This window comes from Chamaea fasciata, unplaced genomic scaffold (genome assembly GCF_029207755.1).
Source record: "Chamaea fasciata isolate MVZ Bird 193981 ecotype frontalis unplaced genomic scaffold, bChaFas1.0.hap1 SCAF_5, whole genome shotgun sequence".
NCBI classification, from domain to species: Eukaryota; Metazoa; Chordata; class Aves; order Passeriformes; family Sylviidae; genus Chamaea; species Chamaea fasciata.
In genome coordinates, this window is record NW_027094090.1 from 57,829,939 (window position 1) to 57,852,435 (window position 22,497).

Consider the following 22,497-nt stretch of genomic DNA (forward strand, 5'->3'; position numbering starts at 1 on the left):
GGCATATGTGTGCCAGTGAACTAGAGGAATTTTCCCTCACAAACATAAAATTGTGTCGGAATTTCAGTAAGTAGATGAACAAATAAACAGATGAAGTCTTGTTCAGCTCCACAGCCAATAACTGAAACAACTACTTGCGGTAAATGCTGCACTGATTTTTAGAGGTATATTCAAACACACGCTGTACCTCCAAGATTTTTATCTATAAATAACCCAACTTTACAGAATTTGTTGAGGAAACAGACCAGACAACCGTAAGGTTCCTCTGACTAGTTAAGAAGTTAAAGAAACGGACAAAGTCAGCCGTCCCGCTTCCTCCGCTGCGGAGAAGCGGAGTGGCGATGGTGCTTTGCTCAGTGAAGTTACTGGACGCGCCTCGGTCGCTCTCGCTGGAGATGCCCCCGCCGAGGTCACCTCGGAATGAATAAACGCTGCGGAAAGAACGAGCGGAGCGGTGGCGAACCAGCTCCGCTCGGTGCTGGCGGCGCGACGAGCGGCCGAGGAGCTCGGACCGGTCGATACGTCCCGCTCGCTGCCCCCGCTGCCCCCGGTGCCGGGGGTCCTGCTGCCGGGAGGGGACGGCGCTCCGCCCGCCGCTCCCCGCGCCGCCCACCGCACCGCACCGCCCGAGCGGGGCCGCGGGGAGGGGGAAGGAAAAGTTTCCCGGGGGATGCGAGGGCCCCCCGCCCCCCGCGCCGGGCTGCCATTGGCCGAGCCGCCTGCCGGAGCACGGAGCCACACAAAAGGCGTTGCTAAGTGGATGTTTATTTTTTTTTCTCCCCCTTTTTAATTTTTTCCCCTCCTCCCCCCCCCTTTTTTTTTTCTTTTTTTTTTCTTTTTTTTTTTTTTTGTTTCCCCCCGCTCCTTCACTACTTCTTCGGTTCACTCGCGCCGCTCCCGCCGCCGCCGCAGCTCCGCCCCGCTCCGCTCCCCGCGGGAGGCAGCGCGGGTCGGGCGCGGAGCCGTCCCGCTCCGGCCATGGCCTAGCGGCGGCGGCCGGGCCACAAGATGAGTTTCCCGGCGGAGGACGGCGTGGGCAGCCTCTGCCACAAGGCGCTGCAGATCATCTCGGAGCTGTGCCTGGGCGGGCAGGTGGAGCGGGAGAAGTGCGCAGGCATTTTCCCCCTGGAGAGCGCCCGGCAGGGCATCGGCGGCACAGGTACCCACAGCGGCCCCGCCGCCGCCGCGGGGCGGACAGCGAGGCGTGGGCGGCCGGAGAGCGCAACTTTTTCCTTTGCTTTCCCTGCGTGCGGAGGGGGCGGAAGGGGGGGCAGGCACGCAGCCCGCTTTAAAATCCGCTCCCTCTCAGCCCGCCGAGGCTGCCGAGGAGCGCTGAGGGGAGCGCCGGGACCGCCGGAGCGGGGACCAGCGCTGCGGGGCAAACGTGGGGGAAGCGGGCGACGGTGCGGGCGTGGGGCCGGGGAGAACGAACAGGTACCGAGGGGACAGAAATGACCGCCGGAGACTTCCTCGTACCCCCGCAGCTCGCTCGTTTGCCACCCGCAGCTCCGCTTCGGCAAGGTTTTCGCCACGACGGGAGTTTGTCTATGTGAAAAGCCCGGCCTCGGGCTGCTGCTGCCGCTGCATGTGTGTGCGGGGCCGTGCGGGAGGGCAGCGGGGCAGAGCGCTGCGCTCGATGCTCTTGTCACGGGCGGGCAGCGGGTCCGTGCGCCGGGCGCGGCACGCCTGGGCTGCACCCGCTCTCCCTCCCCTGTCCCCGACCGTCCCTCTGCGTTTGGCGAGTGGCGCTGGCGACCCGGGCAACAGGTTGGGCAGCGGGAAGTGCGGGCAGCCGGCACGGGTCGGCACGCAGCCGGGGCTCGGGGCGCGGCTCGGCGAGTCCCGCCTCGCAGTCTTCCCTTCCTGAGCGGGGCTTGGGTGTTTTGCATCCTCTGCGCTCATCGCTGGGGGAGGCAGGAGAGCCGTCTGACAGGCAGCGGGAACCTGTGGAGTCAGGGCAGAACTTCGGTCCGGCCCAGGACACTTGTCCAGGAAATTTTTGGGTAGGGTGGAAGGAGAAAATCCGGGATAGTTTAAACATTCCAAATTTCCAAAAATTTTCATATTGAAATTAAGATTTTTGAGTCCTATTAGTGGTGCCTTTGGTCCCTGATATCTGAATTTTCTGCACCTTTTGGAACAGACTCTTCATTTTTGCATTATCCCATGTGGTGCTCTCTGGGCACCTTGTTTTTCTTCACACTTATTTTTAGGACAGGGCTTGAAAATTGCTCGAAGTTCTGTGTTTAATTTCTGCTAGACGGGATTGATAACCTCTACTGTCTGTCCAAAAATGCAAATGAACAGCTTGCATTATGGCCAGCAAATGCCAAGTGTTACAGTGCAAATTAAATAAATTAACACCGGGTCATGTAAAGCAGCAGGTTCCCAGCGTGTGCCCCAGCTGCACTGTCGCTGCCTCCGCAGCTGATGGGCTTTTTGTTGTTGTTTTCTTTTCTTTGAATACCCACAGATTTTACCACAAATCTCGGGCTATTCGTAGTATCTCAGATCAAAATCATTGTTTTCTGACCCTGCCCTACTCAGCCCAGCCTGACCCAGTTGCCAGGCAGGGCAGACAGGCAAGGAGGGGTGAGGGGGCTGCAGCCTTTCCCCCAGAAAGGATCATGAATATTCTAATCATGCTCTGTGTTAATCTTCACGATCGGAATGGTAGAAGGTTGAATGAAAATAGCATTACCCTATGGAGCCTGGAAAATTTGGCTCTGCAAAGTTGGTGTATAAACAGGTGGGATATGAAGGACACAAAACATTCCACGAGGTAAACCAAGATCTGCTGTTTAGAGAATATGAATCTTCAACACTTGGTTTGATATTGCACTGTGAATAATAAGAGGAGCTTCTTTTTAAATATTTATTAAAAGTCAACGATCTTCTTGGGTTTCCGTTTGTAATCCCTAACTACCTTACAACTGTTGGATTAGGGGGAAAAAATAGTTAACAGACAGGAGCTGGAACCTCTGGGTACCACATCTCAGCTGAATTCCTCTATCTCACTTTTTCCTCCTTAAAAGGAAACCAGTATTAGATGATGGGTATCAACTTTATTGAGATGCACAGTATGTTGAGCATTATCTCATCAACAACACTGCTAATGAACATACTCTGTCTCCAGAGGAGGAACAGACACACAGTCATTGTTGATAATTGACAATATTTTAATATGTAAACGCTTGGGTATGATAAGATATAAATATAACTTGCGTTAATTTTATGAGCAGAAATACTCTAAATACAGTTAAAGCTGAGAGAAGTGGTGTCATTGAAAGGTGAGCCATGCTATATCTCTTCTTCTCTTCAAATGCACTTAGAGTTCCTTGTCATCTCTATGGATAAAGCTAATGTCCAGAGCATTGAACAACCGTAAATCCTCTTCATTAAAGGTGGAAATGTTAACTTCGTTCAGTTTTCCTTGTCTCAAAAAGATACCTAAAAGTGTCACAAAGGTAAAATAGGCAAAAATCACTAATGAGATGTCACTAAAGGAGAGAAGTCTAAACAGTACAAAGTTTGACAGAGCTCAAGAAGCATTTGGATAATGCTTCCAGGCACATAGTGTGATTCTTGGGGATGGTGCTGTGCAGGGCCAGGAGTTGGACTAGGTGATCCTTGTGGGTCCCTTCCAACTCAGAATATCTGCGATTCTGTAAACCATGAGGAGACATTTGGAAAGGAAAGAACAGTGTAAGCAACCTTTCAGAAAGTAGAAGAGTAGATGGTAAAAAAGGAAACCAGATAGTTTGTTTCTATTTAATACAAGGATGAAAACATGTTCTGGAAGTTGAAAGCACTGTGAAATGCAGCTAGAACTGCATTGATGTTGTTATGTTAGTGAGTGTAGTGATAGCTTTCTGTTCAGCTAGACCATGAAAAGCAGCCAAGCTTCTCAGGGGAATCAGCTACTTGAGGCAGAAGATGCATCACCCAGTCAGAGGCTCAAAGCAAAATGTGAGACAATATTGACCCTGTGACCCAGGAATTTTCAGAGGGAAGCAGAGACGCTGGGCAGTGATTTTTTTTTGATAGTGTATATGCCTAGATGGGAGAAAGAAGCATAAAAAAGATAACACAAACAAACAAAGAGAAGGAAGCTGGACACATGGTCAGAAGAAAAAATGGTGAGTATGGCCCTGGGAAGGCAGAGTATAAAAAAATGAAGCAACAAAGCAGAAGGGGGAGATATTCAGGTTTCCTGACAATGAGGGACAGAGAGGATTACATCAAAGAAAAGATTGATTATTCAACAGGTTTTTTCCTCTCAGTATCAGCACCAACACCTTAGCACCCTCAATTACTGCTCACTTCTTGGGTCAAGAAGGGGTAATCATATTTAGTGTATTGAACAATCAATATACAGAACTCACAGCAAATAATCTTCACAAGACAGAAAATTTCTTCCATTTCTAAGAGCTTTAGACAAATGAATATAGACATCTGTTGTTATATTTTCTGCCCCAGTAATTAAAAGAACTATTAATTGGCTCATCTCAGGGAAATGCTCAAGTGAAAAGATGAGGAAGCTCTTTAGGTTTATGGTACCTTTATATGATTAGATGACTGTGAGCTTTCTTCTGAAGGCTATAGCATCTTTGGCAAAATGCTCAATTAGATGTGCAGATGTTTTGTTTTTATTTTACACCTCCAATACAGTTGGGCAAAATAATTACGATGTCAATTATAAGAATAAAGGTGGAAAATAGTTAGGAGCTGAAAGTGCAGGATTTCATATAATACAATTTACCTCTAAACTTAGTGAATTATTAATTTTCTATAACTGTCCCAAACTCATATATACAGTGAGGTTATACTGGTATCTTGGCTCAGATTATCTCATTAATAAAGGACTCTAATTAATTTTTTCCAGCTGAGCATCCCTCCTCATTTTCAATGGAACCAAGCACATCAAAGGTCCCAGTTGTGAGCATTTCTGAAGATTAAGCCAATTGCATACAGCATAATGAGAGGAGTTTGGACATTCTGCTCTAGGGACACATGTTTAAAATTCATTTTATGTCCTCTGCAAATGGTGGGTACTTTGTGCTCTTTGCCTTTTTTTAGGCCTGCTGGTCATGCAAAACTTTACTCTCTTATTATCATTTCCCATGGGTGACCAATGTTTACTGCAGAGCTGGAAAACCAGCTCTGTAACAAACATTGAGGGCATATTTTGGCCCACTAGAGTGGGTAGTGAATATCTTGAGAGTGGTGTTCACTCTTGCTCCTTTGCTTGTCAAACAATTGATTTTTGAAAGTTGACCATGCAAAGAGCATCAGCTTCTAGGGGATCATTTGTTATTCATGTAAATATTCTACTGACAGTTATCCAGTTAACATAACAGTCTAACCGACCAAGTTTTTAACCCTGCCCTGATTGACAGGTTGCTATAAAAGTACAGAAGGAGTAAGAAAGCACTGGAGCATCCTGCACAAGGCCAGCCTGTAACAGACACTCACTCTTCCCCGAAGAGCAATGTCTTATGTCCTCCTGCTGCAGCTGGCATGTGCCTCCTGTTTGCTGTCAGAAGCTTCTCTGGCAGCTCTCCACCTGCTGGATGGCAACTGATGGTTTCCATTTAGTCCTGGTTCCTTTGAACATGCTGTGCTCATGCACACAGTGCACACACATCCACGAACAGCATGAGCTGTGGCTATGCTTGCACTGCCTGGATGTATTTAGGGGAGTGAGGAGAACAGATTTACCCTATAGAGTGTTTGCAAATTCTTCTCAACTGTGCCAAAATAAGCATGAAGGCGATGAGAAACAGCTTGGACAAATGTGAAGGCTACTGTGATCAGTGTAGGACTATCGTACAAGAAAGGAGCATTTTTCTTTGTCATAAAGTAACTGTTGTGTGAAACAAGGGAGTGTTCTGTTACAGAGAAATGAAACAGTGTCTCTGCTACAGGGGAATGTGAGAAAATCAAACAATAAACATTTTAACAGTTAACAGACTGACCAAATTATTTACACTCCATACAGTTCATCATCTGGTTAGGTCAATATTACTATCAGAGAAAGAAGACTTGGTGGGAAAAAAGTGCAGGGTTACTGAAAAACGTAACTTACAAAATCAGTGTAAACAAGCTGTGAAAACCAGAAATCCATCTAATTCAGCAGCACAAAGGAAAAACGGGGGGGGGTGGGGGGGGGGGGGGCGGTAAAAGTACCACTGAGACCAGATTTATTTACAACGAACGTGAAGGCAATCACAACAATGCAGACAGCAGAGGTACACAGTAAAAACATGAGGTTTACAAAAGAATCTTCCTTTATACACATTTCGTAAAGAAATAAGGGGGAGAAATGCAGAAAGGTTTATGCCATCTGGAGGACAAATCTGCAAAGATGATGAAGAGACACAGTGTTTTCCTGGGTCCTGTCATATGTGTGAGATGTTTGTTATATAATACTGGGTACGAATAACATAACCATGACAATTCAAAAATGACACTTGAGCTGCATGAACCTCCCTTTATGCTTGTGGTGAACAGCAGTCAGTGAGCTTATATGTTCTAATTTACTTGTCTCATCTGAAAGAGGATAATGAGGGCTTCTTGTAGACACAAAGAGATCCTCAAAAGTGTGGGAACTGCACAGAACCAAGCCTAAGGCTGGGGTTTTTTTCAATTTAATGGAAAGCCAAATGGGCAGGTGTGGGTCTAGCTGAGAGTCCCTCCTCTTGGGATTGAGAGTTAACAAGCAGAAAACCATGCCCACCAGAAGGAGCCTTGAGAGTGAAGATCAATAACTTACAGACCCAGCCAGGCAAAAGTGAGAACATCATCTCTAATATAGCTTAGATTAATTGATTTTGACAAAAGATTGATAATTCTGTGTGCTGTGATTGTGTAGGAAATCACAGTGATCCCTGAATTCATTTGTTTCCCCTCCTGTCAGGAAAAAAGCTACCATAGAATTCTGCTAGCATTTAGTGATCTACCATCCAGAAGATGGTAGTGGCTGTATGGAACAAATTCAGACACCAGAATGAATTAACAGGGAGGGAGCACATTCACAATAAGGCCAGAGTAAAAGTTTGAGGAAGATCTTCTAAGGACGCTTCTCCAAGAGTGCAGGAGAGCAGGTCACACCTACTCTTTTAAGTGAAAGGCTTTTTTGCCATTTGATATCTAAGTCAGGTGCTTTGACAGGTTCAGATTGAGAGAGAAAATACAAGACTTTGCACCTGTCACTTTCTGAGGCTTGCTAGAGCATCATGTCCCCATCTGAAGGGATTTGGATGAGACACAGGTAATTGTGGAAGATCTGCAGGTAATTGTGGAAGATCTGCTAATACCAGCAAGTTTTTATGTGCTTAAAAATTCCCCAAGGAAAACCGAACAGGAGATATGATGGGTTGGACCAACTAGTTCATCTGTGTGGGGATAGGGAAGATTTATTGGCCCCAGACCTTCTATAATTTATAAGGGCCCTGCTTCGTTTCAAATCCTAGAAAATCAGAGACATTAATTTATCTGATTGATCTGGCTCCTGGTATTACAGACACAAAAGCTCCTTTATTACGGAAAGGGTGAAGCTCCTTATGGCTTGTTGAACAAGAGAACAAATTCAAAGTTAAAGAAAAATATCTTTGAACACAGGTTATAGACATTGCATTTTAAATATTTAAGAGAACCAAGATCAGATATAGACAAATGGGCCAGAAGAGACTAGAACCCTGCCTTTCCCCAAGTGTTCCTTTCACCCTTGCTCCTTTTCTGAGACGAATGCATTCTCTTTAGTGTAGTCTGCATCAGATGTGCCTGACCCTCACACACCTGGGCATCTACATCACAGCACTGTGTGGTGTTTCTGTCGCCGGTCAAGATCATGGGTTTGTGGAGTATGTTTTTCCAAATTCAGCCTCATGAGGCAGATGTTGCCTAAAATGTAAGTGATCTTAATTTGGTTTTGAAATGGAAGTCTGCCAATGTGCATGTTTGCAAACAGATCCATGGGGAGAATTTTTCCGAGGCCAGATCCAAACAAAAAATTTTTGAAATCCGTAGTACTGAACCCAATGCACAAGACATTTCCTAGCATCCAGAAAAGAAGAAAAAACAAACAAACAAACAAACCCCCCCCCCAAAAAAAAACCAAAAACAAACAAACAAACAAAACCAGCAACACATGGGGATGGTTCTGGAGTAATTGCCTGATACAAAAGACTGGCTATCAAGGAGACTTTTATGGCAGAAATGTATCAGAGGATATTTATAAAAATACAGAGAATTTTTGAGGGTTCTTGATAGAGATGCCTTTCTTAAATGAGAAATATAAAATTGTTCAAAATTCTGTATCTTGAAGGAGTAGTTTTAAATATAAAACAATGAGGAAACGGGATGCTTTCAGTTATCAAATTTTATCAAGGGTAGAAATATGACATTTAGGAGTGAAATGAAGTCATTGGAAGATCTCCCACTGTCCAGAAGGGGATGGTGTGAGGAAAAAGAGAATCTTGATATTCCTCAGTATACCAAGCATAAGAACAAGAATGAGAAATGCATAATTCTGTAATATTTTTGAATTTTCAGAGGGATGTCCGGTTCTGTATGAATCTAAATCATGGCAGACAAGCTGAAATTACCAGTTCAGAAACAGTTTTTCAAGATGGCTTTTGTTTTCTTTTGGACCAGAGACCAATGAAAACATTATCCACAATGCTGACAATTAATGCTGTCCCAGCTGTGTCTATATCTTCTTCTGCCCTTAAAAATTAGGCAGTCTTTGAATTTGTCACCAGTTCTATATCTTTAAATAATACTTATGTATGTGAAGTGCAACCCTGGTCTGATGATAAATCCATCCTTCAGTACCCATTTTTCTTTCCAACCAGGATTCCTTGGCAGCGATGTGAAGAAGCTCCAAGTCTGTGGAACTTTCTCTTAATGTTTTGCATTCTTAAGAAACTTCCTGTAAAAACTTAATATAAGAGACATATCCAGCCTAACACACAAAGGGTTTGACTGCTCTTCAGATGATTTCAGTCTTCACGTAACAATAAATCTCTTGTAATTGCTCAGTTGAGTGACTGACAGAAGGAAGGACATGAAATATGCTTTTTATGTCAATTTTTATTTTATGGCATAGCAATTGCTTTTTAGCAATTGTGGCAATAAATGTAATTAAGTTGCTTTCCATAATGAACTCTTCTTTGAATGAATGAATTTTTTGGCAATTCAAGTCTTTCCTGTAATTTTTGCACTCTGAAATTCAATATGTGAATTGTTTAATTCACTAATAAAATACCAAAAATTAAAACTACTGCTGTTTATAGAATTAGTTCCTTATCTCTGCTCGTGAGACTTTAGATGTTTCATGGGATTATTTTATGGATATAAAAATATTTTCTGTAAAGATTTCAGGAGCTCTTTCAACTTTGAAGTAGTTTAATGGAAATAGAAAAAAACAGCTTAGAGAAAGTTGAAGTACAGGAGTAGGTGTTGAAAGGAGACAACAAGTTATTTGAAGGCTTGAAAAATGTCTTGCAGTGAAAAACTTAAATTAGAATTGGCTAGAAATGCTTTGATGCAATGTTTTTCAGCTGATAGTATCTATTCATCAAATTGAAGCTCTGCTGGAAGGGATCAATTTTCATATTTCTGGTTTTGAAATGTTTCCAGTAGTTTCAAAGTTGTTAAAACATCCTCCTTCAACATTTTCCAAATGGAAAAAAACCCTACAATTTTCAGTTGTAAAAGTTTTCCTTTCGAAATATAACCTAATTTTGCCAACCGTCCCCAGACTGAGCTGGAAATATTGCAAATCACCCAAAATTGAGTTTATTTTTGCTTTCCTCTCTCTTTTTCTTAGTTTTTATTTATTCCTGGCAGACCATCAACATTTTCCAGAGTTCTAGTTTTTGTCACACTTTGAGAACAGGAAAAAAATTTGGCCAGGTTGCCTGACAATTCTTCTGGCTCGATCTCTCAAAGAAGGTTCTTCAGTGAGGCCTACCTCTGTATGAATACATTAAAATTGATTTTTTGACTGTGTATTGGGTTTGCCTGGCCAGGTTTTGGTGGTGTCATTGGTTGAAACAGTATCTCCCTGCTAGGACCTTAAAATTCTTACAGAGCAGCTGCGAGCAGCTGGCACCATCAGATGGAGGGATGGAAGACAAGGTATCCATCAGCCTGCCCCCTCACTGGCATGGCTTTGAAACATTTGCAGCTGCCCTGGCAGAGATCACCTGACCACCACAGACCTGGGCAAGCTTTAACTCTGTCCTGACACAGATTGAGACCTTAAAACTCTAACCCTTCTCGGAGATGAAAAAAAAGGCCAAACTGGAGACATGTAAAGGGGCAATATGGAGATCTTAAAGTCAGTAAAGGAAGAGTGACTTTTAAGTAGTGGAGATGACAGGTTGCCTTGGTTCTAGGCTGAAAAATCTCCTATGGATTTTAGTAACAGGATAATCTTTTCAATCGTCGACAATACAAATTGAGGAGATGATTCGTGCATTTGGGCAAAAGTATCTGTGATAAACTGAGTGAGCATTTTTGTGCCCCCATGAAAAGTTGAACAGAGAGAGATGAGAAGAAGCCCTCTGCCAGTGAAGAAGTGAAAAGACCATCTCTGCTCCCTGAGTTGAAAAAGATCCTTTGTTTTTTTGAAACAGCTCATTTTTAAAAAGTACCACCCCAATTTTGTGAAATCCGTGGCCCATAGGTAGTCATGGGAAAGGCTACATGATATGGGAAGGTCCACAAATGCAGATTCTTCTAGGTGGACTGCTTTTGTGTGAAAGTTACCAAACCACAGAAGTGGCTTCTCTCTCTCTCAAAGACCAAATGAAAGATTGTTTAATAAGTAGTACTGACCTGGAGTTCTGAGTTTTGCCTCTTTACATTGTTTGTAAAAAATAAACAGTTTGTAGTGAGAGAAAGGGTTGGTTTTAGAAATTAATTTGGGGTGTTTTTTTCTTTTCTTATTTTCCTCTCTTAGTGTATTTTAATAAAATCTATCTGGTTTTGCTTCTAAGTTGAGCCTGCTTTTGCCTTTTTCTCCCAAAATCCTATCTCTGTTAGCAAACAAATTCAGCAAATGTAAAACCACCACATAAATAGTGCCAAACCCCAAAATAAGCAAACCTAAACCACAACAGGTGGCAGGAGGGATTTCTGTGAGAAGCTGCTGGAAGCTTCCCCCATGCCCAACAGAGCCAAGGCCAGCTGGCTCCAGGATGGCGTAGGCTGAGCCCCCCAGACACAGGGGTCGCAGGAAAACATTTTTAAGAAAGGGAAAAAAAAATCTGCTGTGCATCAACTGCAGGAAGAGGGGAGTCAGAATTTGTGAGGAATGACTCTGCAGACAGCAAGGTCTGTGAAGAAGGAGAGGAAGAAGAGCTCTAGGTGCAAGAGTGATTTGCCTCCCACTGCAGATCTTCACTGCTGCGGCCCATGGAGCAGGTGAATCCCAAGCAGGTGAATTCCCAAAGAAGGCCGTGACCCTTGAGGAACCCACCCTGCAGAAGTCTTCTGGCAGGATCTGTGGACCTGTGGAGATAGGATCCCTTACTGGAGCAGGTTTGCTGGCAAGACTCATGACCCTGTAGTGGGCTCATGGTGGAGCAGTCTGCTCCCGCAGTTCTGCTCCCAGCGGAAGGGACACACTGGAGCAGTGCGTGAGAAGGATTCACACCGCAGTTTGTGCAGGACTGTCTCCTGCGGCAGGGACCACACTCTGGAGGAGAGCAGCAGGGGAAGAGTGTGAGGAGTCCTGAAGAGGATGGAGCCGCAGACACAGCATGTGATGAACTGATGCAGCCTCGCTGCCCATCTCCCTGTGCTGCTGGAGGAGGGAGATAGAGAAAGCAGGAGTGAAGTTGGGCCCCAGAAGAAGGGAGGAGTGAGGAAAAGTGTTTTATGGCTTGGTTTTATTAGTCACCATTGATTTGATTGGTAATAAACTTATTTCCTTAAGTCTGTTTTGTCCATGACAATAATTGCTGAGCAGTCTCTCTCTGTCCTTTTCTTGACCCACAAGCTTTTTTTGTTGTATTTTGTCCCCTGTCCATCTGAGGAGGGGACTGACAGAGCAGCTTTGATGGGCCTCGGGCATCTGTCCATCAACCCACTACAGACAATTCCCTGGCACTGAGGTCATGCAAGAGCCTCTCTCCTTGCTATTAATGTCTGTCATATGCTGAAACAGAAGGGCCACATCCAAACCACCCACGAAGAATGATCATTTCCCTATTCTAATTCCTGATCCTTGGCTAGGAATTGGCTGTGAGGGTATGATCTCCACACTACAACATTTTCTATACGTTTTTGCTTTTCTCATGAATTTTCATGAGGAGTGGTCTGGAAGTTCAGTGTTTACTACTGAGAGATGCATCTGCATATTATATATTAATAAAGAAAACATTCCCAAATTTTGATCTTCAGCTTTCTATCTTCATCATTCTGCTCCATCTTTCTATCTTCAATCCTCATAAGGGCTGGTGAGGTACATACTGTTTCATGGAGCTAATCCATACCTTTTAGTTCATGTGCAAAATCTATAAAAATATGCTCAAACTCTTTTAGCACTTTTCCAGTGATTCAGTTTAGTGGCCTGCAGCCTGGAGTTATGGATACAAAGTATTAGCTGTTAAACTGTCAAAACTTGTAACAAGGAGCAACAGCAGCTCTTGCTTGAGGGATATTTAAGCAGGGTTTAGTGAATAATTTTAAGACATATAAAAGGCTCTTTTGAAAAGGAATGGGATTTTTTGGTTATCATGCTACAGGATACTGGAAAAATCAAATGGGACCATGTCACATAGAATAAAACTCATAATTAGGACTTAACTGGCTGTCCCGGCGATCCACCATCTCCTAAAATACAAGTGTGTCCATGGTATTTTGTTGGTATGAAATCCATTCTCCAATCTTTAGCCAGACTATTGAATATTCTAAGCAGTTTTGGCAGCAAAAGTCAAATACAGGGCAGCAGGAGTAGCTCAGTGTACAGCATGATCTCTGTTCAGCTCAGGGCATTTCACTGTGTTCCCTGAAGCCAGCTGCATTTTCGCAGCAGAATTTTAGATACTGATATGTCTGTGCTATCTTAGTCTAACACAGTCTTGGTCCAGAGCTGACAATTTAACCACAGAAATCTCCTATTATGACAGACTTTATCTTGTACTTATTTATGCCTAAATGTTAGATTTAAAAATGTTTCTGAAGCACACAGTCAGACGTCTGGCAAATCTTGAAGGAATTTGTGCATGTACATGCATGTGTACTGATAGAAAATGTTAACTGTGGCTTAACTTTTTCATCTACATGTTCTTGATGTTCTAAATATACGTTCTAAAGGGCTAAGCATCAACATCAGCCTTTCTGACTGAAATTAAAGTTGTTGATGTTTTCAGGAGCTGTGTCCTCCACCGGAGGCCAGTAAGTAAAGGGATGTGTACATTACCCATAAGGAGAGGGCTGTCTACATAGGTGCTTCTTTTCCAAAATTAGAAATCTAGATTTGGGAACTGAATTCTCATGTGTTTGCTTTAAATCTCAGTGAGGATATTTGTTGTTTGATTATAAAAACTTTGCTTTAGCAAAATAGGTCAATATTTCTTTCACCTACTGATCTCAAAGTCCTTAGCCAACAATGGCTGAGAGTTTTGGGGATTGTTTCCTTACTTCCTGAGAAGGAAACTTCCTGAGAAGGATGTCTGAGTATGTGATGAGTGGTACACACACTGACCTTTGGCCTGAATGATTAAAGGACAGTTTGTGAAGCAGATATTAGAAAATAATGATATCTAAATGTTACACGCTTAGATATCAAAAAGAAAAGGAAAAAAAAAAAGTAGCAATCTTAAAAAGGACTTTAAAGCTCTGCACAAACATAATAATAAAAAATGCTTCTATCTCCTTGCCTGTGTCATTTTTAATAATTTTATTTCTCTGCATGTTTGTCTGTCACGACGATTTTTGTTTCCTAATTCCTTGCAGACGTCTCTGTCAGTCTCTTAGCAGTCGTCGTCAGCTTCTGCGGGCTCGCCTTGCTGGTCGTCTCGCTTTTTGTCTTTTGGAAGCTGTGCTGGCCCTGCTGGAGGAGCAAACCTCTCACCTCCAGCACCAGTAATGTCCCGCAGAGCAACTCCAGCGCCCCTACGGAGGTTTTGGAGAACAGCGAGAAAAAGGAAGTTAAAGAAAATGGGAAAGCCACGACCAAGGTACTGGAAGCTGCGCTGAAAATCAGCCACACTTCACCTGATATACCAGCAGAGGTCCAGAACGCGCTGAAAGAGCACCTGATCAGACATGCTCGGATGCAGAGGCAGATCACCGAGCCCACGTCCTCATCAAGGTAAGTCAGAGGCACCCGCACTTGTGGCACCTTTCCCAGCAACAAGTAGAGCAGGAACACTGCTGAAAATTTTCAGGATCCTGGATTATTCAGATGTTTCTTAACAGTTATGGGTGAAACATCAGTCATGTGAATGTGAAGCCACATTGTTCTTTGGACAGAATATTCTGAAACGTTTAGTGTCCCTTCAGTTTCATAATCATTTTAACATATGAAAGTGAAATCTACATTTTCTACTACTTTGCAAAGATAGATGTTGCTACTTTAAGCATTTCCCTTTTGGGTCTTGATTACAGGAAAACATATTTCAGTGTTTTTTTAAAGAACTGCAAGTCTAGATTTTCACAGAGATTTTTTTATAGATATATCAGTTGTTTTCGAGATGAAAGATTCCCTCTCAACAAAATAAAATGATAGACTCATTTTTGATGGCACATTTCCTTAAGACATGGTTTGCTGATTACAAAGGAATTAAAATTCCGGCCTAAAAATACAGATCCTTAAAGCTGATCTTAAAGCTGTTCAGATTCCATGTAAGTCTACAAATAAATGACAAGCACACAGCATTCCTTAGTGGTTTCTTTAGTATGAAAGTGAAGGACACAAACTTTAATGTTTCATTAGATGCCACTTTATACTGAAAAGCAGTGAAGACGTGCAGGGACCTATAGATTCAAATGGGATTTTCTTGAAACACTCGTAGCAAATTTAATACATGGTAACAAACTATGAACTGCAAAGATCAAATCCTGAAATAAAAAGGGGGTTGTTTTATAAGCAAAGATTGGGAAAATTAAGGCTAAAAGAGGAACTTGAAGAATTGTGTAATGCCATAAGTTACAGTACAAATACTGTGTAGGAAGTAGCTTTTTTCTCAAAATGCCATTTGCTAAGGAAACATGTTACCAGTAAAAAAAAAAAAAAAAAAAAAAAAAAAATTAAAAAAAAACCCACCCAAACCAACCAAATGAAAAAGCCCACTAAAGCCAAAGAAACAAACAAAAAAACAAAGGTTCACATTCACAATAATTAGAGGCAAAAGGAGGGGAAGACGAGTGCTTTACACTGAGTGGGCACATACTTTGCTGGCCTCCTGGGAGCCCTAAAGACAGTGTTTGTCCAGCTCAGTGCACTCGTTGTGGCAGTGAGTGCTCAAGTGCTTTTTCTCAGCTATTCCAACCTCATGGAACAGCCAACAGGAAGCCACAGGAAGCTCCCAAAATGAGAGCACTCCAGCTAGAGGAGGTCTGACTGACTTTAGCAGCCAAAGCATCTCCTGAATTAAGAGACTCTCCAGCTGGCTTTAAACCACATTACCCTGGCTATGCCTGGTTCCTGCTACTGTATCCATCTGCTCAGAACAGGAGCATGGTATGCAAACCACACTGAGGAACATTCCCACAACACTCAGATAATTATGAGCTTGTAACTGTCACACTAAACACAGAGGAACAAAAATTGGTACAGTTTAGCATGACAAGCCCATTATCCAGCTCACTGCTACCTAAGAGGATATTAACTGAAAGAGTTTTATCCATCAAATCCAAGTATTCAGACTGTCTGGCCTCCTGAATAGACAGAAGAAATAGCTGGCTGGCAAATGAACTTGAATTATTCCAGTGGCACTCTAGGGGAAGAGAGAAGTTCCAGGGATATGATCCAGATCTACTTCAGGCAGTGAAAATATTCTCACAGGTCCCTAGAGTGATTTGGATTGGGATCTAAATGAATACAAAATATTTGTGAAGCCAAGGACAGTTTTAAAAAAGTAAAACCTCCTTTCAATACCAGTCTTTCTGCAACCTTGTAAGAGAGGTTTCTTTTTATCCTGTCAAGATTATCAGGGTTAAATCTCCTCTGAAAGGGGCAGTTCCTGTGCTTTGAGTACCTGATTGTCCCATCACAGCCAATCAGTAGCAGTGTTTGGAAACATCACCTTCTTTCAGAGTTTGGTGAAAAATTCTGCTTCTTTTTACAAAATATGCTTAGAATGACATGTGCCTTAAAAATTACCCAGAAATGGTGATCTTTCTGTTTGTAAATGCATTTTATCTACACCCTCCCTGTCTTAATCGGAGTCCTAACTTAACAGCCCACATGAATTGCTGCTGCCAAGAATATCATGTATGAGAGTAAGGCTGGACATTTAGACCGGGTTTCTGAATTATTCCTTGTTTCGTGTTAACCCCAGCTGGCAATAATGTACCAGCAAAATGACTGAAACCTGACTCTGGTGTCCTTGACTGGGGGCGTCTAAATAAAAAGGCACCAATGGCAGATGCAGAGGTAACAGAACTTCTTTTGCATCATCTTCAATGCAACACTGCTTCTTGTCCTCAGGAGCCCTGAGGGATTCAGATGGACCCCCACCTAAATGTATTCCATTGACAAAGGAATACAGTTGGATGTAGATATACTGAATTGTCTCCTGTACACTGATCTCACCTGAGCTGGGGCAAATTAAGGGGTTGTAACCAGTCCTATGATGGGTTCATGCATCCATCAGCTCTTAATAAAATAAGTGAAATTGTATTAAGTCATTGTAATTGAAGTGTGAGGGTTTTAATAAGCCAATCAGAGCAACAATCAAATGTGCCTGATCACATTTTTTAGACTGTACATTTAACACAGAGACATGTTAGTATGGGAAAATTATATATTTCTGTTTAGTTATAATTACATATTTTTCATACTCCCTGATAATATGGAAAGATCTGTTTGTTAAAATCTCTCTAGTCCTTGACACCAATTAACCAGTACACTACAGCAGAAGAACTGCAGAAGTGGTGCTCATTTGCAAATAATTTTGCTCTGTGTTATTGAGAACTACCCTTTCCCATACTTCGTGATATTATTTTACGATATAGTTTATTCCTTCTATGAAAATCCATTCTTCAACCATTCACCTGTATTTTCCAAGAACATGCTTTTTGCTCTTTAGTACCAGCTGGAGGGGAACATGTTGAGCTAGTCAGTTCCCAAGAGGCACGAAGGCAAAAGTGAGGTGCTTGGATTTGTTAAGGTTAAAGAAAAACAAACATATCTGTTGATTTTAGTGTTTGCAAGGAGAAGAGAGAAGCTTTTGTTCTGTTTAAATACCACCAGTGATCATGGCCTTTTCTGGATTTGGACCAAAAGATTGGTCTAATGCCATCTAGGAAAGCTTGACCTGAGTCACCCCTCATAAATCTCAAGTCATATCATAAATCAGCATCCTATCCCTCCCATTTGTCACAGATGTGGCAGTCTTACTGAGCTAGAAATCAGCTTCATAGTGTCATTATGCCCATGAAAATACACTTTTATATTGATTTACATACACGTTTGCTATCACTCAAAATGCATTTGTTCTGTTATGGAAGGCAAGTCTACTGTAGGAGTGCTGCACATAAGAGTCAGTAGAGGTTGAAGTACCTGGATTTGAAGGTGTTGGTAGCTCTGCCACATTTTAACAACCTGATTTTGTGACATCCTTGTTTTTCATTATCACAGTCATTAATCCCTTTGTTACTGCAGAACAAAGGAAAATAAATATGTTGCCATGACAACAATGAAACATCTTAATAATTAACAGACCAATTAGCTGTCTTGGTGAAATGCTGTGACTCAGAACAGAACTAGGCACTGTGTAATTATGACTTTGGCTTACTAGAGCAAAAGTGCTGCTGATTCCCACAGGGAACAGCCATACAAATACATTCTTTTTCTTAGTGACATCTCGCAGCAATTCAGTAGAAGATCTGAAATGCATGAAGTCTGAAATTTTAAAAGAAAGTTGGTACCTTAGAAATCATGGATTTGGGGTCTTATATATTGCTTTTGCTCACACTAACCCAGATTGTCAAAAATGCAAGAGAAGTTGAAGAACAGAGAATTTGTCATGTACCTGTTTATGTTCAGACTGATGTCATACAATCAGTTTCACTCTTTCCCCTGCAAAGGCAGTTCTAGCTGCTGCCAGTGTACAGCAGGGTTTGAACACAATACCCCCATGGCAGGGGGATTCAAACTGGATGATTTTTAAGGTCCTCTCTGACTCAAACTATTCTATGACTCTGTGATTCTCTGGGCATCTCAGTAGTACAGCGTGTGAGGAGCACTCAGGAAGGCCAGTCTGCTCAGGTTTCCTTAGCGCTGACAGAAGTAGCAGTAACACAGATCTTCCTGGACCTCATTATGAGTCAAAGACATTAAAAAGATAGTCCCTACACTGCTGCCTGCCCAGGAATTTATTGCACTACATTTTGGGTAGAGTTCAGCTCTTCCCCCACATTTTGGCACACCCATGAGGTTGCACTTCTTGGAGGGCAAAAGCACAAGAACAGCTGTGAAACTCCCTGAGGACAATATTCCACTTTTCTGACCAGTCAGGGCTTTTTCATTCCTCACTCCTTTCCAACGTGGACATTAGACACTATAAATTCAGGGAGGTTTAACATTTAAGAGAGAAGAAAATCTTTCAACTTGTCTATCTGTAAAGAAAGAAAGGCAAAGTGTGTTACAAGAGGGTTGTATTGTTCATCTAAATTTGACATCCAAACACCTGGATTTTTTTGAGCTACTTCAAGTGTAGGCTATGAAGCTCTCCCTGCCCTATTCATGTGTTGACCTAGGACTGCTCCCTGCACCTAGCAGGACTGAGACAGCTGAAAGGGGAAACATTCTTGTCTATTATTTAATAGCTGCAAATTACACTCTTGTATCTCTGCTCAGCTCAACTGCGGCAGTTTGTGCTTCATGCCTTCTGCAAGCTCTTCACTTACAGCAAAAATACAAATAATATCTATGAAATGAGTCCTGGTTGCTTTCAAATGGACAATTCGAATTTCTGATTTAAAGAAACATGCAGCTGTGACACTTCTTGTTTTCAGAACAAAACACCACAGAGAAACCAAGCAATAAGGCAAGGCTGCATGTGGCATTAATAAGCAATTGATTGCAAAAAGCAGAGGAAATTCTGACAATCGGATTGTTCTTTAATGGCAACTAAGTGTGCTCACAGGAGGAGGTGGTAATCTTCTGCAGCACAGATTGTTGGGGTAGGGAAGTACCAAGGAAATGTGAAAATGCCTAAAAAATAAACTGGATAGTGTAGTCATTATGGCATTTGCTGATGATAAATGCTGTGAAGCTTTTAAAACCAGTGTTTTTATACTACTCTAAGCTTGTATGGCATGCCAGGGGTTTGATTTTGCTCTTCGTAGGAATGGCACAACTTTCCATTCAGATTCATGAGCCAAGATAAGCCCATAAATACATATGTTTATGCAACATTGTATTCAGAATTGCAAGGAATTTAACATACTGTTTCTTGCTAGTGGTACAGGAATCAGCTTTCTAATACACGGCACAGCAGACCACGAGAACAAAAGAGAAAAAAAAAACAATTGCAGAAAATTGTTGACAGAACTCTGAAATTCGTTGTAGGCAGAACAAAATATTCCCAGTGCTTTTAGAGAAGGCAGCCTGCACCTCAGTGTAGCAGATACCAAGCAGGTGAATATAAAATGTTGTAGGATGGCGAAGCACTATGCTAAAAACCTCCAGACACAGCTCTGCATTTCCCTTTCAGGCGCCTTTCACCATCATCACTGTGAGAGCTGGTAAATATTTAATTGGAAAGCCACCATGGAATACCTCCAAAAACCAGAGAGTACTGATGAAAATTCTGCAAGAGCTTTTTTTTTTTTTTTTTTTTTGTTCAGTTTGACCATACTTTACTCAGGCCCTAGAAAAGTGGAAGCATGCAATGTTGGAACTGTCAACTTGTTCTGTGAAAGAACATGAATTCAGTTTCAGCTGCACAGTCTGAAAGCAAAGTTATAAATGTATTTATTTCTGGGACGATGGGTGTCCCCTAGGCCACGAAATTAATTCTGAATGATCATTTCCTCTCAAGGATGCTTTAACACTTGCAAAACACTGAAGGGGGTGTGGAGAGGATTATTTTTTAATTCTTTTAAAGAGAGGAGCCCTCACTAATTTGTTCTTAAATTTTCTATTGAGAGATGGTCTTTTCCCAGAGATAACCATGGCTTGTTTTTTGTGTGTGTGTATCTGTGCGTGTGTGTGTGCAGGCACAATTCTTTCAGGAGGCACTTGCCAAGGCAGATGCAAGTGTCCAGCGTTGATTTTAACTTGGGGACAGACCCGGTTTTGCAAAGGGGAGAGACCACAACCAGCATTGGGAGAATAAAACCAGAACTCTACAAACAGAAGTCTGTGGATTCTGATGGGCAACAAGAAGATGTGAAAACATGTGGAAAACTTAACTTCACTCTCCGGTATGATTATGAGAATGAACTTCTGGCTGTCACAATTGTCAAAGCCTTAGATCTGCCTGCTAAAGACTTCACAGGAACATCCGATCCCTACGTTAAGATTTATCTGCTTCCAGATAGGAAAAAGAAGTTTCAGACACGAGTTCACAGAAAGACATTAAATCCTGTCTTTGATGAAACCTTTCAGTTTCCTGTAGCCTATGATCAACTCAGCAACAGGAAATTGCATTTCAGTGTTTATGATTTTGACAGATTTTCTAGACATGACATGATTGGGGAAGTTATTCTTGATAACCTTTTTGAAGTCTCAGATCTCTCCAGGGAAGCCAATGTATGGAAAGACATCCACTGTGCCACCACAGTAAGTAATGTGTTACAGAAGCATTAACATCATATTTTCATTTCTCTTCTGTAGTTTTTGGCAGTCTACCCTGTTTATCAGCAGAGTCCAAAATAATAAAAAAAAAAAAAAAGAATTAAAAAGAGGAACTGTCAATATTTGCCTTTGAACACAGAGAAAAATGTTTGGGAAGATATAAAATTTAATTACCAAAAAATCTTCTGGGAGCATACTGTCATCTTTATGGCTCACTGTGTGTATATAAATTGCATTTATTAATTAAATGCTACATCATGCAAGTCATTGCTTATCCAGAACTAATAGCATTTTGCTGTTAGCAAAACACCTTGTCCTGCGAAATGACCATCTATTAAGAAAAAGGGCCCATCTTATCCTGCTCTTGTTAGGAAATTTTCATAGGTTAGAAATCTTGGTAAGGAAAAGAGTCTGAAAGTGCTTGAAGTGTAAAATATTTTTTGCTGACTGCACTGTGCTTAGGACCCCCAACACTTGTATCTTCATTGCTGCTGGTTGCTAGGAAAACTCAAGAGGCACAAGCAAGAAGAATTAGGAAATAGAAATTAATTTGTTTATTGTTGCAAGCAAGAAAAGGATGTCTGTGCACAGGTGACAGGATGAATGACAGGCTACCAGAGAACAGCAATCTCCAGATATTGCTTTATTAACCTTGAATTCCAAACTCATAATTTCTGGCTGGGATTTGAAGTGGAACAAAAAAACAAAACAAAACAAAACAAACCCACAAACAAAAAACCACCATTAAAATAGTGAGGTGTAGGGTGTCTGTTTTGGTTTTGAATTTGGTTTCAGTTTCTTTTTAACTAGCATGCTATTTATATAGAACATTTCCTGTCCCTGGTTCTGTGGGTGTATCCAAACAGTGTGACTCATGCCAGGGTTTCAGCATGGGCTGCATTTCCACACAGGGATGAACAGAGGACAGACCAGTGCTACACATGAGCGACAGAAGCTTCACACCACCCCTTCCCTGCAGCCAGAGACTTCCCATGCCTTTGTCACCAAGCACTTGCATGGTGTTCATACCTGGTAGACAGGTCTAGGTCTGCATGATTAGAAGGAAAAGGAGCACTGATGATGGCCTCACCAATTTCAGCATAGCACTGTGATCCCTGAGAAAGGAGAAATACTAGCGAGTGTAGAATAGTGGAGGCAGTTTTCAAATGTGAATTCACTGCTATTTATTTTTATTCACTGCTGGGCCTACCAATCTGCACTGAACAACCTTCAGCACACCTCAGGAAATCTGAATCTGTGCCTGCCTAGTTTGATCAAGCTCAGATTTAAGGCAATTTTAAGAATTTTGTTCTCAAGATTAAAATAGAATATGTGTTTAAGGTCTTGGAATAATAGTCCAAATAACCATTTTTAAAAATTTCTTCTAGCTTTGACATTGTATTTAATACTTTAGTAATTACTTAAAACTCACTAGTCAGCAGGTGTGTCTGTGAGATTTTTAACTGATAACTAGGATGGTTTCAGCAAATAAGAATCTCTGGACTGCT

General features: G+C 42.0%; 1 protein-coding gene across 1 annotated transcript in view; it reads left to right on the plus strand.

The window, feature by feature from the left end:
• The first annotated feature begins 1,008 nt into the window (after positions 1 to 1,008).
• Positions 1,009 to 22,497, plus strand: part of SYT10 (synaptotagmin 10) — a 34,986-nt gene continuing 13,497 nt past the window's right edge. The window contains exons 1-3 of the mRNA XM_066183841.1: positions 1,009 to 1,159; positions 13,975 to 14,332; positions 20,410 to 20,974. Coding sequence (XP_066039938.1) covers positions 1,009 to 1,159; positions 13,975 to 14,332; positions 20,410 to 20,974 — 1,074 coding nt within the window. The remainder of the gene's footprint in view (positions 1,160 to 13,974; positions 14,333 to 20,409; positions 20,975 to 22,497) is intronic.